This window comes from Hyperoodon ampullatus (genome assembly GCF_949752795.1).
Source record: "Hyperoodon ampullatus genome assembly, chromosome: 13".
NCBI lineage: Eukaryota > Metazoa > Chordata > Mammalia > Artiodactyla > Ziphiidae > Hyperoodon > Hyperoodon ampullatus.
Window position 1 is genome coordinate 41085366 of NC_136926.1, and position 14681 is coordinate 41100046.

Consider the following 14681-nt stretch of genomic DNA (forward strand, 5'->3'; position numbering starts at 1 on the left):
CAAGACTCAACTTTGTTCCAATCCTTTAATCTCTATGTCTGAGACTACTCATTTAAAAAAACATGAAAATAATGACCCATCTCATAACTCTGTTATGAGAATTAGCTAACCAATGATTATTGGGATTTTGGGAAGGTTGTTTGGATGTAGATTCAAAGATAATTTATGGATACAGTCATGACATCTTATGCATATGGTTGAAACCACCAAGACAATGAAATCTGGCTGTGCCTAAAAGAAATGATAGGCATGTGTTCTCTTTGTTTTTGTATAGTTTTACGTCAACATTGATGTTTAGAGGTGAATAATAATGTTTCATTGCATTGATCTCATTTAACAATGAATTTTAGTCCTAGATAGGGAAGTTTTAAAAAGTTTCCATCTAGCTTACTTTCCTTCAAAATTAAGATTTTTTTTTTTTTCTGTCTTAGCTTATTGTATTAAGCGGGCAGCCGGAATACACTTGGCCAATCCAGAGCACTGAGTATGTTTGTATAAAGATCTCCACAGGCTGGTGGTTCTCTGGGTCCTTTTGATGCTTAGACTCTGTATCTTCACCGGGGGACAGTTCTTCGGGTTTTGGTTATTTTTCAGTATTCTCTTTTTCAGTGCCACCTGTATCTCCTTGGTCCCTGAAGCTCCTCCAACAGCATTAATTTTGGATGTTCCGAGTGGTGGGTCTTCCCCTCTCCTGCCCCAGGACCCTTTACCTTCTGCTGATGCTGTTACTGGAGTCACCTTGAAGGCCCCACAGGTAGGGCTCCCTCTCAGTGTGTTGCTCGTAAACCAGTGGTTCTCAAAGTGTGATCCCAACCAGCAGCATCCCCATCCCCTGGGAACTTGTTAGAAATGCAAATCTGCAGGCATCACCCCAGAACTCTTGAATTAGAAACTCTGAAGAGGGGCCCAGGAATCTGTGCTTTAACAAATCCTCCAGGGGATTTGGATGCCCCTAAAGTTTGAGCACCTCTGCTCTCAACTGTGGAGAATCCCAGGCATGAGGCATCCAGTTAATCCTGTCTGTGGCCGCCCCATCCTGACGCTCCTTTTCCCTCCTGCATCGCTGTCTACATAGTCATTTGGCAATTTTTCATGACCCATCTTAGGATAGGTCATATTTTCATGGGCTAGTGCTACTTAACGTTGTTGAGTCATTAATTATCTTCCCAAATCAGAACATGAGCGCTTTTAGAACTCTTAACAAAATTTTTGCGTCCCCAACTTGTAGGCAGGACATTCCCAATAAACACATATTGATTAATCATCTAGAGCACAAAGGTGAATTATATGAAGGGAATACACCTTTTTTTCATTGTAAACTACAGAATTGCAGTACTTAATGTTTGTTCTGATGCCGTTATGTCCTTCTAATCCTAGAGATGGCTTGTGTCAGTTCACATTGCATCAAGATAGGAAATTAACAGGATTTGGGAGAGAAAATTTCTTAAGATCCCGTATGGGCAAGGCAACCTAGAATAGTAGGGGAAATGAATTGAAATCATGACAATAGAGCTGTACTCCTGGTTTTGCTATAAAATTAGTCAGTCACCCTCCAAGGCACAGCTCTCATCTGAAAGATAACCTTTTATTGTTGTTATTCCTGTAGGTTTTTTTTGCGGTTTGAAAAGACTTATTACTCACATAGTGAGGCTTTCTGGGGAAAGCAGGGCTCACACTCAAACCTGAGCAAGCATTGGGGTCTGAATCTGGTTTTCGTTGTGGTTAGGAGGGGGTGGTGGGGGGAGTCTGGGTGAGGGCTCCCTCTCCGATGGGCTGGAATTTCTGTGGTTAGAACTTCCCACGTGTGCCAAGGGATGAACACCTGGGCTTATCAGCTTGTCCAGGTGTAGGACAAAAGGCAATAGGTGAGTGATGGAGCTTGAAAACTGTCAAACATAAAAAATGGAGTCTGACCCTTTGTTACACAGTTATTACAAGTAGTGCTTGAATGCTAGGAACATTCTTGTATGGCCTTTTGCACACACAGTGTGCCTTTCTGTTGTTAAATACCTAGGAATGCAATTGCTCAGTTATATGTTCAACTTTGGTAAAAACCACCGCATAGTTTTCCAAAGTGATTTTACCAAAAGCCACTCCCTCCAGCATCATTTATGGTTGTCCCACGGTTGGTTTGTCCATTCTGCAGCCGAGGGTTATTTGGTTTGTTTCCAGTGTTTGTGATCACAAATAAAGCTGCTCCAAACGTTCAAGGGAAGGTTTTGTGTGAATGTGGATTTTCACTTCTCTTGGGTAAATACTGAGGTTGTTTTGGTTTTTAACCTCAAAATATCCTGTGATTCTAATTATTCATAACTCTGCAGCTGGAGGAATATTTTTTTTCCCACCCAGAACCAAGTGACCTTGCGAGGACTCGTACCGCGTCCGGGTCGATATGTCATTGTGGTCCATTTTTATCAACCAGTGCATCCGACGTTCCTGGCACAGGTGTCTGTGGACAGAGGGCGGCTGCAGCCAGGTGAGCTGCGGGGAGCGGGGCGGGCTGCAGGGCTCACCTGCCTTGGCAGGAGTGTGATAGGAATGCCTCTCTCTGCCCCCAGGCATCTTCCGTGCCTCTTTTTGCCCCCATGTGCTTGGCTGCTGGGACCAAGTGATCGCCGGAGATCAGGTTGAGTTTGACATCTCGGAGCCGGAGGTGGCCGTGACTGTGAAGGTTCCAGAAGGAAAGTCCTTAGTTTGGGTGCGTTCTGCTTATTTTTCAGCTTGCTCTTCACGTGGTTGCCTTGGTTGGCTGCTCTGTGTGTCAGTTTTGGCTCGTGACAATAATTCCTCCAAGGAATTGAAGCCAGATTTATAAAAAAGTGTTTAAATTTTGCAGCTAACTTTACCAAAAAAAAACGTCTTTCTTTGACAATTAAAATCAAGGGAAAGCAGAATAATAGAGAAGTGACTGGGAAGAAAAACGTCCCTGCACGAGCCCGGAGCCCTCTCCTTCAGCCCCTCCTCAGTCTCCTCTGACAGGTCTCTCTCTGAAGCCTTGAACACTCATTTGTTCTTGAAAATTTCTTTCTTTTTGGCTTCCATAGCTACTTTCTCTTGTTTTTTTTTTTCCCCACTTTCTCCACTGCTCCTTCAGTGATTTCTCTTTCCCTTCATCCCCATATGTCACTGTTCCCTTGGGCTCGATGGTGAGCCCCCTTGTTCTAAGATTTCTCTTTGAATAACATCGTCTGCGCCTGTCGATTCTGTTCTCTCCTCTGTGAGAATGACACCCACATCTGTGAACTCATTTCTCATCTTTCCTGAGCTCTCAGACCATCTACTGCACATCCCCATAGCCAGAGAGCTCACAAGTCCCTCCAGCTTAGCCTTTTACCAGCCCAGTCCTGGTCATCCTCTACCCTGTTCATTACCTTGGTTGATGGAATCGTGGTCACCCAATGCCTGTAAAGCCTTGGAGAGCCAGGAAGCACTGCCCAGGACTGCTCTGTGGCCCTCCAGTTCTTGCTCACACCTCTTCTCTCTCTGAGGATGTCATCTCCTAGGGACAGGGGCCTGACTTTATTCATTTTTGTATCCCCTGTGCCTGAAACACCGTCTGGCACAGGGACTTGGCAATGTTTATTGAACTGAATAACATGAGAGCAGTAGACTCTGTAAGCTGTAAGTTGGTGAGTAGTTGACGAAGATGTTTGAAATTTCCTGCAACATTTGTTACTGGCGCAGTCTGGTTTATACAGGTGCAGAGAATTGAGCAGTATTTTTAAAGACTGGGGCTACAATTATTCATGATAGAGTATCTGATAGGATATGAATTTCAGGGACAAGCCACCATGTGAGTTTCCCTATTGGTCCTGCCATTTCGGTTCGCTCAGATTTAAAAACACAAAATGCAACCTCTGGAGATCCAGGGTCATCCCAGGCATGGATCACACAGGGCCCTGGCTGTCCTGCTCACCCCTGACGTCTCCTGTCCCCACCCAGCACCTGAGGCTGTTGCTTCTCTGAGCAGGTGCTCCAGGAGGTCTGCCCCCAACTTGTTATCATTTCCTGCACGGAAACATGGCCTGAGCCTTCAACACTGGCTTAGGGTTATTTTGTGATTCTTTTTTCATAAACCCTGTTTCATATGGTCTTGGGCTTAACAATAAAGAACGTTGATCTTAGCGAAGAGAAAGTGTGATGCAGAGCCGTAGGTATGCCGTGCTGTTGGAAATCCAAAGACATGCCGACAGCTTCCCTTTAGGTCCGTGTCCTAGTGGTGCCTGCGGAGAATTACGACTACCAAATCCTTCACAGAAAATCAGTGGACAAGTCATTTGAGTTTGTCACCAATTGTGGAGGGGACAGTTTTTATATTGAGTAAGTATCCTTTGTGGAAAGGCCCTGGGAGGCATGCAGCTCTCCCACATTCCCGACCAGAGCAAGAGGCCCGGGGAAGGGTGGCCCTTGGGTCTGTCTCTTCCTCTGGGAGCCTGAGGGAGGGGCACTGAGTCCCGGGTCCTCGGCACACGCTATAGCCGTTGTGCACATCTGGGCGAGATTCCCCCCTCAACTTTGATCTCAGCAGATCACCTTCCAAGCTGGGATTCACAGGCTGCTTGGGAGTTTCTCTTCCTCTTCCCTGCTTCCTCTTGGCCGACTCAGATTCCTAAGATACCACACAGGGCTTCCTCCACGGGGAGGCATGTGAGCCCTGATTCCCACTCTCCTTTGCCCTCTGATTGAGTGGGGAGCATACAGAGGGGTGGACCTCCCCGTCTTCCCTCTGTGGGTCCCTGAATGCTAAGAGCCTAGAACAGCCCTGAGTATCAACTCCTGCCATTCTTTTCTGCAGACCCACCCTGCCCCCTTGTAGGTTTCCCGAGGAACTGAGGCTGCTGGGGGCCAGATGCCTCCTGCATAAAAAATATTAAGAACAAAGGCTCTGAGGTCAAACAGCTATGGGTTTGAGTACCTGCTCGACCACTTCGTAGCTCTGTGGCCTCGGGAATGTTGCCTAATTTCTAGAACCCTCAGTTGCCTTATCTGTGAAATGGGGCTTAGGGACTAATTGGTTGGGTGGTTGTGAGGTTAAGTGAGGTGTAGGCAAAAATTCTAACACACATGTTCAATAAATGTTGGCAATTCACCTCCTCCTCATTATTATTCTAATTGGTGTATCATTACACACGTAGGTGTAAATTTTTTTGGTGACTACTTTATTGAGATATAATCCACACACCATACAATTCATCCCATAGGTGAATTTTCACCCATTTATTCCAGCCACTGAAAGTTCCCACCCACCATCCTGTGATGTGTCCTGGAGTGGATGGGGATGGGAGGAGGGGTGGCTGGCACCCACTGTGAGTCCAGGGGTGGGGTTTTCTCTAACTTCCATCCAAACTCCAGAGCCCCTCCCCCAAAACACTGCTTGGTGAGGCATGTGGGAAGAGGAAGGTTGGGACTGTTTCTGGGCACGCCTCCCAGGATCTCACCATGAGTTTTTGTTTCCACAGCCCCCAGAAAGCCTCTGGATTCTGTAAGGATTCTGCCAGGTCCCTGGTGGCCCTTTACCATGACGGTGCACTGCCTTGTGAGTGCCACGCCGCCGGGGCCATTGGCCATCACTGCAGCCCAGAGGGCGGGCAGTGCCCATGCCGGCCCCATGTCATTGGGCGGCAGTGTACCCGCTGTCAGATGGGCTACTACGGATTCCCGCACTGCAAGCGTAAGTGCATGTTCAGGTCAGCCAAGGTCATCTCTGGTCCCAGGTGGATGAAGCTCACCTAGGGCCAGGTTTCTTGAATTTCACTGTGCTGGAGACTCACCTGGGAATCTTGTGAAAATGCAGATTCTGACTCTCAGGCCTGAGAGTCTGCATTTCCAGTAACCACTCAGAGTATACCCATGCTGCTGGTCTAGGGACCACACTATGAGTAGCAAGGTTCTAGAAGATAAATATTTATGTTTCCCATGCTATGTGACCCATACGCTTGGTAAAGCAGGTGAAGGTAGATAGCCTTAAGCATCAAAATATTGGACAGCTCAGTTCTCTTCTTAGTGGAATAGGTTAGGCTTCAGTTTTTGCAGCCTAACCAAAGCTCAGCTGAGGTGGGAGGAGAGCCAGGGTCACAGGGCGTACTCCTCACTGAATGAGGAGGCCATGGATCTTTATCTAGGAAATGTGCTGCAGCCCTTGATGAGGGTCAGCCCAGGCCATGTGAAGGGGGCAGAGTCCCCGCATGGAGGCCAGCCTTTGCCTAACAAGGGCCCCGCTGCTGCATCCTGTCCTGACCTTGGGCTCAGTGCACTGGGGTGACGTGGAGGCCCTTCAGGGAGCCTGAGAAGAGCTGACCCTCTGACGGAGGACAGGCCTCACATAAGAATGACATGTAACTGCAGCTCGGGGTCGGGGGACGCCTTAGGGTGTCTACCTTGGTGTCAGTAGCTCCAGCTGTGCCTCACTCAGCTTCTGCACGTTGTGTCCACCATGAGCATTGGGTGTGGTCGGTCTTGGCCCCAAGAAAGGGGCCTTTCAGATAAACCACACTCAATAATACCATAAGGGAAGAAAAGCAAGACCTTTCTCCCAGACCCCTTGGAATGTTCTGGAAACCCTGGTGCAGTCCTGCTGGAGGTCAGGGGCATCTAACCCTTTCACCGTGTCTCTTCATTCCTGGCCAGCATGCACCTGCGGCCGGCGCCTTTGTGAGGAGACGATGGGGATGTGCCTTTGCCCGCCCCGCACGGTCAGGCCCCAGTGTGATGCGTGTGAGACACATTCCTTCAGCTTCCACCCGCTGGCCGGCTGCGAAGGCTGCAACTGTTCCAGGACAGGCACCGACGGGGCTGCCATCCCAGAATGTGACAGGGACCATGGACAGTGCAGGTGAGGCCTGGAGGACTAACCTGTTGCATCCTACGGTGGGAAGGGAAGATGCTGTCCGTCCCCACACCGGTCCCCATTACTTCCCGCTTCACATGGGCCCCGAGACTGCTTGAGTTGACCTCAGAGTGTTGCTCCCACCTGGGATGGGCATGGTGTGTGGAGTGTCTGGTCCCCTCAGGCTCGGGTGGCTTGGCAGAGCCTAGGTGGGCAGATGGCTGTCTCCCGAGGCCCAAGCAGCCTCGCCGTCCACTCCAGCCTCGTTCCGCGTGTGCATGCGATACGTGCATGATTACGTGATCAGTTCCATCTCCTTGGTCACCGGGTGGTGAGCCATCTGTTCGTTTGTACTGAGGTCTGGGCTCCAAACCTTCACTCTCATAAGCTGGTAGTTTTTTTGTTTTTTTTTTCAGTCATGTATATCTTTCCTCTTCTCTTTTTTTTTTTTTTTTTTTAACATCTTTATTGGAGTATAATTGCTTTACAATGGTGTGTTAGTTTCTGCTTTATAACAAAGTGAATCAGTTATACATATACATATGTTCCCATATCTCTTCCCTCTTGCGTCTCCCTCCCTCCCACCCTCCCTATCCCACCCCTCTAGGTGGTCACAAAGCACCGAGCTGATCTCTGCGGCTGCTTCCCACTAGCTATTTTACGTTTGGTAGTGTATATATGTCCATGCCACTCTCTCGCTTTGTCACAGCTTACCCTTCCCCCTCCCCATATCCTCAAGGGCTGGTAGTTTTGTTAAGGATGGTGCTTGATGTAGTCTAAAATCCCTAGCCTGCTGCCCTGACTCAGATGGGGGAGCCGGAGGCGGTGCAGGGGCCTCCACAGGGGGGCTCCATTTGGGTAGGGCGGCAGAGTGGGCAGTACCCGCTGGACAGCCTGACCTGAGAGGCGGGGCAGCCTCCGGGGCCACCGAGGTCCAGCACACAGCTGCTGAGAGACAAGAGGCAAACTGCGGCGCAAACAGATGCCAGGGGGCCAAGAGGTTCGCTCAGCAGGTCAGCTCTGCATTGGAAACCAGAGGGTGTTGTCACGTGATACCAGGTCATCAGCCTGATCTCGGCAGGACCAGAGGGTGGCCACAGGGGGTGAAGAACAGGATCCAGTCTCCTAGAAGAAAAGGTTGGAAAGAATCTGATAGGGGTTATGTGGCAGGAAAGCTGAAGCAGAGCTTCTGCCATCCAGGCCGGTGTGACCTGTGCAGCAGAAAACGTGAGGCTTGCCCCCGCCCTGCACTCCCCCCTCCCCCCAACCCAGGCACGTGGACGTAGGCGTCGGTGCCTGTGATCCCAGTGAGAGAGCCAGGAGGGGCCGTGGCTATGAGTGGCAGGCGCCTGCTTCTCCAGCTCCAGGGCAGCTGTGTTCGTTTCCCGTGGCTGCTGACAAATGGCCACAAACTGGGTGTCTTCAAACAACAGAAATTTATTCTTTCATGGTTCGAAAGGCTAAACGTCTGAAATCAAGGTGTTGTTCTTTCTAAAAGCTCTAGGAGAGACTGTTCCCTGCCTGCCTCTTACCTTCCTGTGTTGCCGGCAGTCCTTGGAATTCCTTGGTTCTGCCTCTGTCGTCTCATGGATTCTCCTTGTGTGTCTCTGTCTTCACATGGCTTTCTCCTCTCTGTGTGGGTCTGTGTCTTTCTTTTCTTTTTCTTTTTTTTTTTTTTAGCCTCTGAATTTTTTAAAACTTTAATTAAAAAAGATTGACGTATAGTTGATGTGCAATGCGTATTGTCTAAGTTTCAGGTGTACCACATAGTGATTCACAATTTTTAAAAGTTATACTCTGTTTATAATTATTTTAAAATATTGGCTATATTCACTGCGCTGTACAATATATCCTTGTAGCTTATTTATTTTATCTTTTTTTCCTATTTTTCTTTTTTGAAGTATAGTTGATTTACAATGTTGTGTTAGTTTCAGGTGTACAGGGGAGTGATTCGGTTATACACATATATGTATTTCTATATTTTTTCTATTTTTTCCATTATAGTTTATCACAAGATATTGAATATAGTCCCCTGCGCTATACAGTAGGACCTTGTTATTTATCTACTTTATATATGGTAGTGTGCATCTGTTAATCCCATACTCTCAACTTATCCCTCTCTCCTTCCCCAGTGGTAACCATAAGTTTGTTTTTTATGTCTGTGAATCTGTTTCTGTTTCGTAAATAAGTACTATTTTTTTTAGATTCCACATATAAGTGATGTCATATAATATTTGTCTTTCTCTGTCTGACTTTACTTAGTATGATACGCTCTGGGTCCGTCCATGTTGTGGCAAAAGGCATTATTTCATTCTTTTTTTATGGCTGAGTGATATTCCATTGCATATATTATATACACCACATCTTCTCTATCCATTCATCTGTTGACGGACGCTTAGGTTGCTTCCATGTCCTGGCTATTGTAAATAGTGCTGCTATGAACATTAGGGTGCATGTATCTTGTCGAATTAGAGTTTTCGTCTTTTCCAAATATATGTCCAGGCATGGGATTGCTGGATCATATGATAACTCTATTTTTAGTTTTTGAGAAACCTCCATACTGTTTTCCATAGTGGCTGCACCAGTTTACTTTCCCACCAACAGTGTAGGAGGGTTCCCTTATTTATTTTGTATATAGTAGTTTGTACCTCTTAATCCCCTACTCCTGTCTTGCCCCTTCTTCCCTCTCCCCACTGGTAGCCTCTAGTTTGTTCTCTATATCTGTGAGTCTGTTTCTGTTTTGTCATATTCACTAATTTGTTCTAGTTTTTAGACTCCCCGTATAAGTGATATACAGTATTTGTCTTTCTCTGTCTGACTTATTTCACTTAGCATAATACCCTCCAAGTCCATCCATGCTGTTGCAAATGCAAAATTTCATTCTTTTTTATGGCTGAGTAGTATTCCATTGTGTATATACCTGTGTCTTTCTTTTTTTATAAGGACACCAGTCCTATTGGACTAGGGCCCGCCTTACTCCAGTATGACCTCATCTTAACTTGATTGTGTCTGCAAAAACCCTATTTCCAAATGAGGTCACAATCTAGGTACTGGGGATTAGAACTTGAACGTACCTTCTGGGGACAAAATTCAACTCTCTATAGCAGCAACGTTTTCTTTTCCTGAGGAAGGACCTTTAACCACACTTCTGATTGTTGCCCAACGTCTAACAGTTCCTTTGTCCTCTGGGAAGGAAGCTGAGTGAGAATTTGAGTCATGGAAGATTCCAAGTCTTTAAAACCACAGGTTGTGAGTCCTCCGTGAGTCAAGTCAGTTGCCTATCCTTCTCCAACTATGAGCCTAAATGGAATGTGACTGGTACAAAGAATTTTGAGGTGTTATCAGAGAGTTTTCATCACATACATTTGGTTCTGGTCCCTCCAGTGCTTACGCTATGCTCTGGAAGGAAGTCAGGCACTTAGTTCATTACTAAAGACTTTGCATTGGGTGTCGAATGCACCAATAGGCTTGTGAAAATGTCTGACCTATTTCCAGTAAATTCCTGATTCATGGACACTTAGTGTGGAAGCACAGGCTTCTACCAGGACCTGCAGGGATGCTACAGAACAAAAAGATGCACTGTGCCCAGGAGTTGCTTGCTGTCTTGTGGCTGGAGAAGATGGATAAGTGGGAAGCTCAAAGGACCTAGATGTGCCAGTCATGACCCAATCAACTTTGTAGAAGAAGTGAGAGACCAGACCTAAAGAAACTGTAGAATTAGAACTGGCTTCAGAAAAGGAAATCCAGGGTGTTATAAAAAGGGAAACAGATTGAACTAGGAATAATATTCCTTTTCATATATTTGAAAAACAAGTCTAAGGAAAGAATCCAACGTCTTTACGTGGAATGGGTTTGCATGAATCCTTCAGAGGAAAGAATAGTCTGACAAATAAGCGGGATAAGCAGAGAGGGAGGTCTTAGCATTAAAATACTTTGCTGACTCAAGGGACTAGGAATCTGGGTATAAGAAAGGCTGAAAGAACAAGGTCCCGTTTGAACAGCAGAATGAGCAATGCATACATAACCTTGGGAAAAATAAAGAAAAAAACTAGACGACAGAACAGGAGAGGAGATAAACAAGGGGACGTGGAACAGTTATTGGGAGATGGAATCCTGGCAGAGGACGAAGCCCAAGACTCTGTAGTGGCTCTAATCACAGCTGCATGAAGACACTCAGAGCCCTAAATACTGAAAACATTACAGTGCCTCCATATTTAATTAAAAATAAAAACTCACCAAGCCACAAAATAAGTGCCAACAAGTCCAACAAAGTTCTGTTTTTCCATAGTGACTACTTCAGTTTTTCTTTTGAAAACAGAACACCCACGTGAAGAGTTTGGGGCTGGGGGTAGAGGTTGGGGAACCATGTACATGGGTTAGAGTGAGGGAGGACCCCAAGGAGAAGGTGTGGACACACAGGAGGGAAAACAGGTGTGGGTCCTGGAGGGGGTCCCTATGTTTAATCATAGGAGGCAAAGGAGCCAAGGAGGTGGAGAAGCAGTTTTCAGGCAGGAAGAGAAGCAGGAGAATTCACTGTCCGAGAACCAATGGGAGAGTTTTAAAAGGACGTGGATGGTCAGCAGAAGAAATTGCTGCAAACAGGACCTCACACACAGTTTCTCAATGCTGCCACCACAGAAAAAGGAAACTGAGAACGTATTATAAACTGTAAAAATCAGTTAAGGCATCATCTATGAGAGAGAGATTTACCATAGGATGTTAGGTACAAATTCTAAGGAGAATATAACAAACCTTCACTAGCCAATGACAGTTTAGTAGACTAGAAAATTCCTAACTCAGGACTGAGACATGTTGTATAGTAGTTTTGCCCACACCCGAGGGAACATCAACAGAAATGGAATCTCATTGACCTGTATGACGCCCAAACCAAGATGTGAAATTATTTATCCTGACATTACCAAAAAGACTGTAATCACCTAATGGGATGACACATCTTTCCATGATCAAAGTGGATTTGTCATGAAAGGGCCTTGGCAGGTAATGTAAGAAAAACTTCAGTTTATTACATGACTGTAAATTGCACAAATTACCCATGATAATTCCAGTGTTGATGCCAAAAAAGCTTTTGATTGCCTAAAGGATTATTTCTTTAGAAAATATTAGAGGAAAGAATGCTCCCTGCTGCCCCTGAAAATATCCTAATGAAAATGAAGAATGTGTTTAGAGGAACCTAACATTCAAGTAAAAGAAGTAATCAAAGATACCTGGAACTTGTAATAAAAAGAAAAACATATCCTTTCTCAGTGATACAACAGACTCTCTTACAGTTGTACAAGTTATCACAAATCACAAAGCTGAAAAATTTGAATTTTCAAATTTTATTTGACTATTTAGAAGTGTTAAAGTTTATCATACTAAAGGGAAATCAAACTATTACAAATATTAATCTCCTTTAAAATGAATTACAGAAATAATTGCAGCAATCCACAATACTCAATTTGTTCATAATTAAAACTAGTGCTGTAATTTTAGACACAATTGGAAATAAATTCAATTGGAGCCATAAAATTGAGTTCTTGCTTATCTTTGTCATGAACTAGCCAGGAGACTCTGGGCAAGTTGCTTTGCCTTCCTTGGTCTCAGCTTCCTAATCTATAAAATGAAGCTTGGTAAAATCATCTCCAACTTCCCACCTAAATTTAAAACTCTGGGGCTTCCCTGGTGGCGCAGTGGTTGAGAGTCTGCCTGCCAATGCAGGGGACACGGGTTTGAGTCCTGGTCCGGGAAGATCCCACATGCCGCAGAGCAACTGGGTCCGTGAGCCACGGCTACTGAGCCTGCGCGTCTGGAGCCTGTGCTCCGCAACAAGACAGGCCGCGACAGTGAGAGGCCCGCGCACCGTGATGAAGAGTGGCCCCCGCTTGCCACAACTAGAGAAAGCCCTCGCACAGAAACGAAGACCCAACACAGCCATAAATAAATAAATAAATAAAGCAAAACTGTCAAAAAACTCTGATTCTATTTCTTCTTCAATCTCTGATTGTATCATGGAAAATATTACAAAAGTATATTGTATAAATGATAAAAAGTCCATTGTTTGGCACAACTCAATCGGGATTGTGGTCTTAAAGATGCTTATATTGATCAAAATTTCATTTTTTTATAGCATCACAGTAATTGAATCAGATATAATAGCAATGAAAAAGTACATTTGCATCTGCTTTTAATAGTGGATGATTGTGCCATCAGATTCTTTGAACAAATGAAAGAGCTAAAATAGCCTCAGAAGATTTTATCAATCAGATACACAGATGCTGGGAATCACTGCTTTAAAAGACTATCGTGGGCTTCCCTGGTGGCACAGTGGTTGAGAGTCTGCCTGCCGATGCAGGGGACACGGGTTTGTGCCTCGGTCTGGGAAGATCCCACATGCCACGGAGCGGCTGGGCCCGTGAGCCATGGCCGCTGAGCCTGCGCATCTGGAGCCTGTGCTCCACAACGGGAGAGGCCACAGCAGTGAGAGGCCCGCGTACCACAAAAAAAAAAAAAAAAAGACTATCGTTACGTCGATGACTTTCAAGTCATGTTAAGATCCATTATAGGAGATGGCAGTTCACCTGGACGTCCAGTGAAACCACATGTGCAAACGTGCCTCTTCAGAAGAGCAGCAGCAAAAGGAAAGCCGTTTTGGGGGGACCTCTATCTCAGCCAGTCTCACAGATTTACTAAATGTGTTAGATGGAGAAACAAAATACCAGAAAAAGGTCGTAGACTTGGCATTCTGGGAACAGAAGTACTTCCAGGTCGGCAGAAATCCACAAGCCCTAACAACCTGGAGAAGCAATCCCTTTGATGCACCTCATCAAATAATAGGAATGGTAAATTCCAGACGGCGTGCAGGCAGGTGCTGGGACACGGTGGTGAGCAGGGCGGATGGGGATGGACAGAGCTCAGAGTTCTCACTTACGTTTCCTCTGTCCCAGAGGCACCTACCTTTTAAAGTTCTTTAGAGGATTAAATATCCTGTGTAAAAACCCTTAGAATAGTACCTGACACACACTTGCACCCAGTATTAGCTGTTGTTATTATTTGCCAGGCACTTGGCCTTCTGCCCTTTATACTTTGTCCTCCTGAAGCCCCACCCATTCTCCTGGCTTCAACCACCCGACCCTTGATGATTCCCAGATCCAGAGCTCCAGTTCTGGTCCCTGACGGCTGTCTTATCCCACATTCATTGAAAATCAGTTCTACCTGGGTTCCCCTATTGGCTTTCCTTAGGGGGGGCCTTGGCGGACAAGTCCCCTGACCTCTTTGAGCTCCTGTCCCCTCACATGTATAATGAAGTGTTAGATGAGATGATCTTTAAGGGCCCTCTCAACTCCTAAATTCTACACTGATTCCATATCTGAAACCCTTGCCATTGTCTTGCCTTTCAGGCCATTCCTCTCTTTGAATTTTTTTAAAAAAATTCTACATATTGGTGACAGCCTCCTCCTGGTCCCCAAAGCCTGAAATCTCAGCATCACCTTAGAGTCAATTCCTTTTTCCTACAGTCAATCGGGTGTCAACTTCTAACAAAGTGTGTATTATCCCCTTTCCTTCGATGGCCTCCTGCAGGTACTTCCACCTGGTGAAGTCCTTTATTACCACTTCCTGTGTGAATGACCTTGACAGTCTCCAAACTGACCTTCCTTTTCCTGGCTTCCTTCCTTCCTCCCTTCACCTTTCCTTCCTTCCTTCCTTCCTTCCTTCTTTTCTCCTTAATTGAAGGGGAATATGCTAATACACAATTATACTGGGATTTAAAAATCGCTTTTCTCCATAATGTTTTTATTAGTGCATAGAGAATGTTGATAAATGCACGTATGTTTATGATTTCATCTTCTTGGTGTGT

At 45.7% G+C, this 14681-nt stretch overlaps 1 protein-coding gene across 2 annotated transcripts in view; it reads left to right on the top strand.

Moving 5' to 3' along the window:
* LAMA3 (laminin subunit alpha 3) overlaps window positions 1-14681 on the top strand; it is a gene marked incomplete at its 5' end in the record, with an annotated part of 254689 nt that overhangs the window by 142776 nt on the left and 97232 nt on the right. For both annotated transcript variants that reach the window (XM_079717942.1, XM_079717943.1), the window contains 6 exons: window positions 610-754; window positions 2350-2476; window positions 2559-2698; window positions 4205-4320; window positions 5460-5671; window positions 6628-6832. In XM_079717942.1, coding sequence (XP_079574068.1) covers window positions 610-754; window positions 2350-2476; window positions 2559-2698; window positions 4205-4320; window positions 5460-5671; window positions 6628-6832 — 945 coding nt within the window. The remainder of the gene's footprint in view (window positions 1-609; window positions 755-2349; window positions 2477-2558; window positions 2699-4204; window positions 4321-5459; window positions 5672-6627; window positions 6833-14681) is intronic.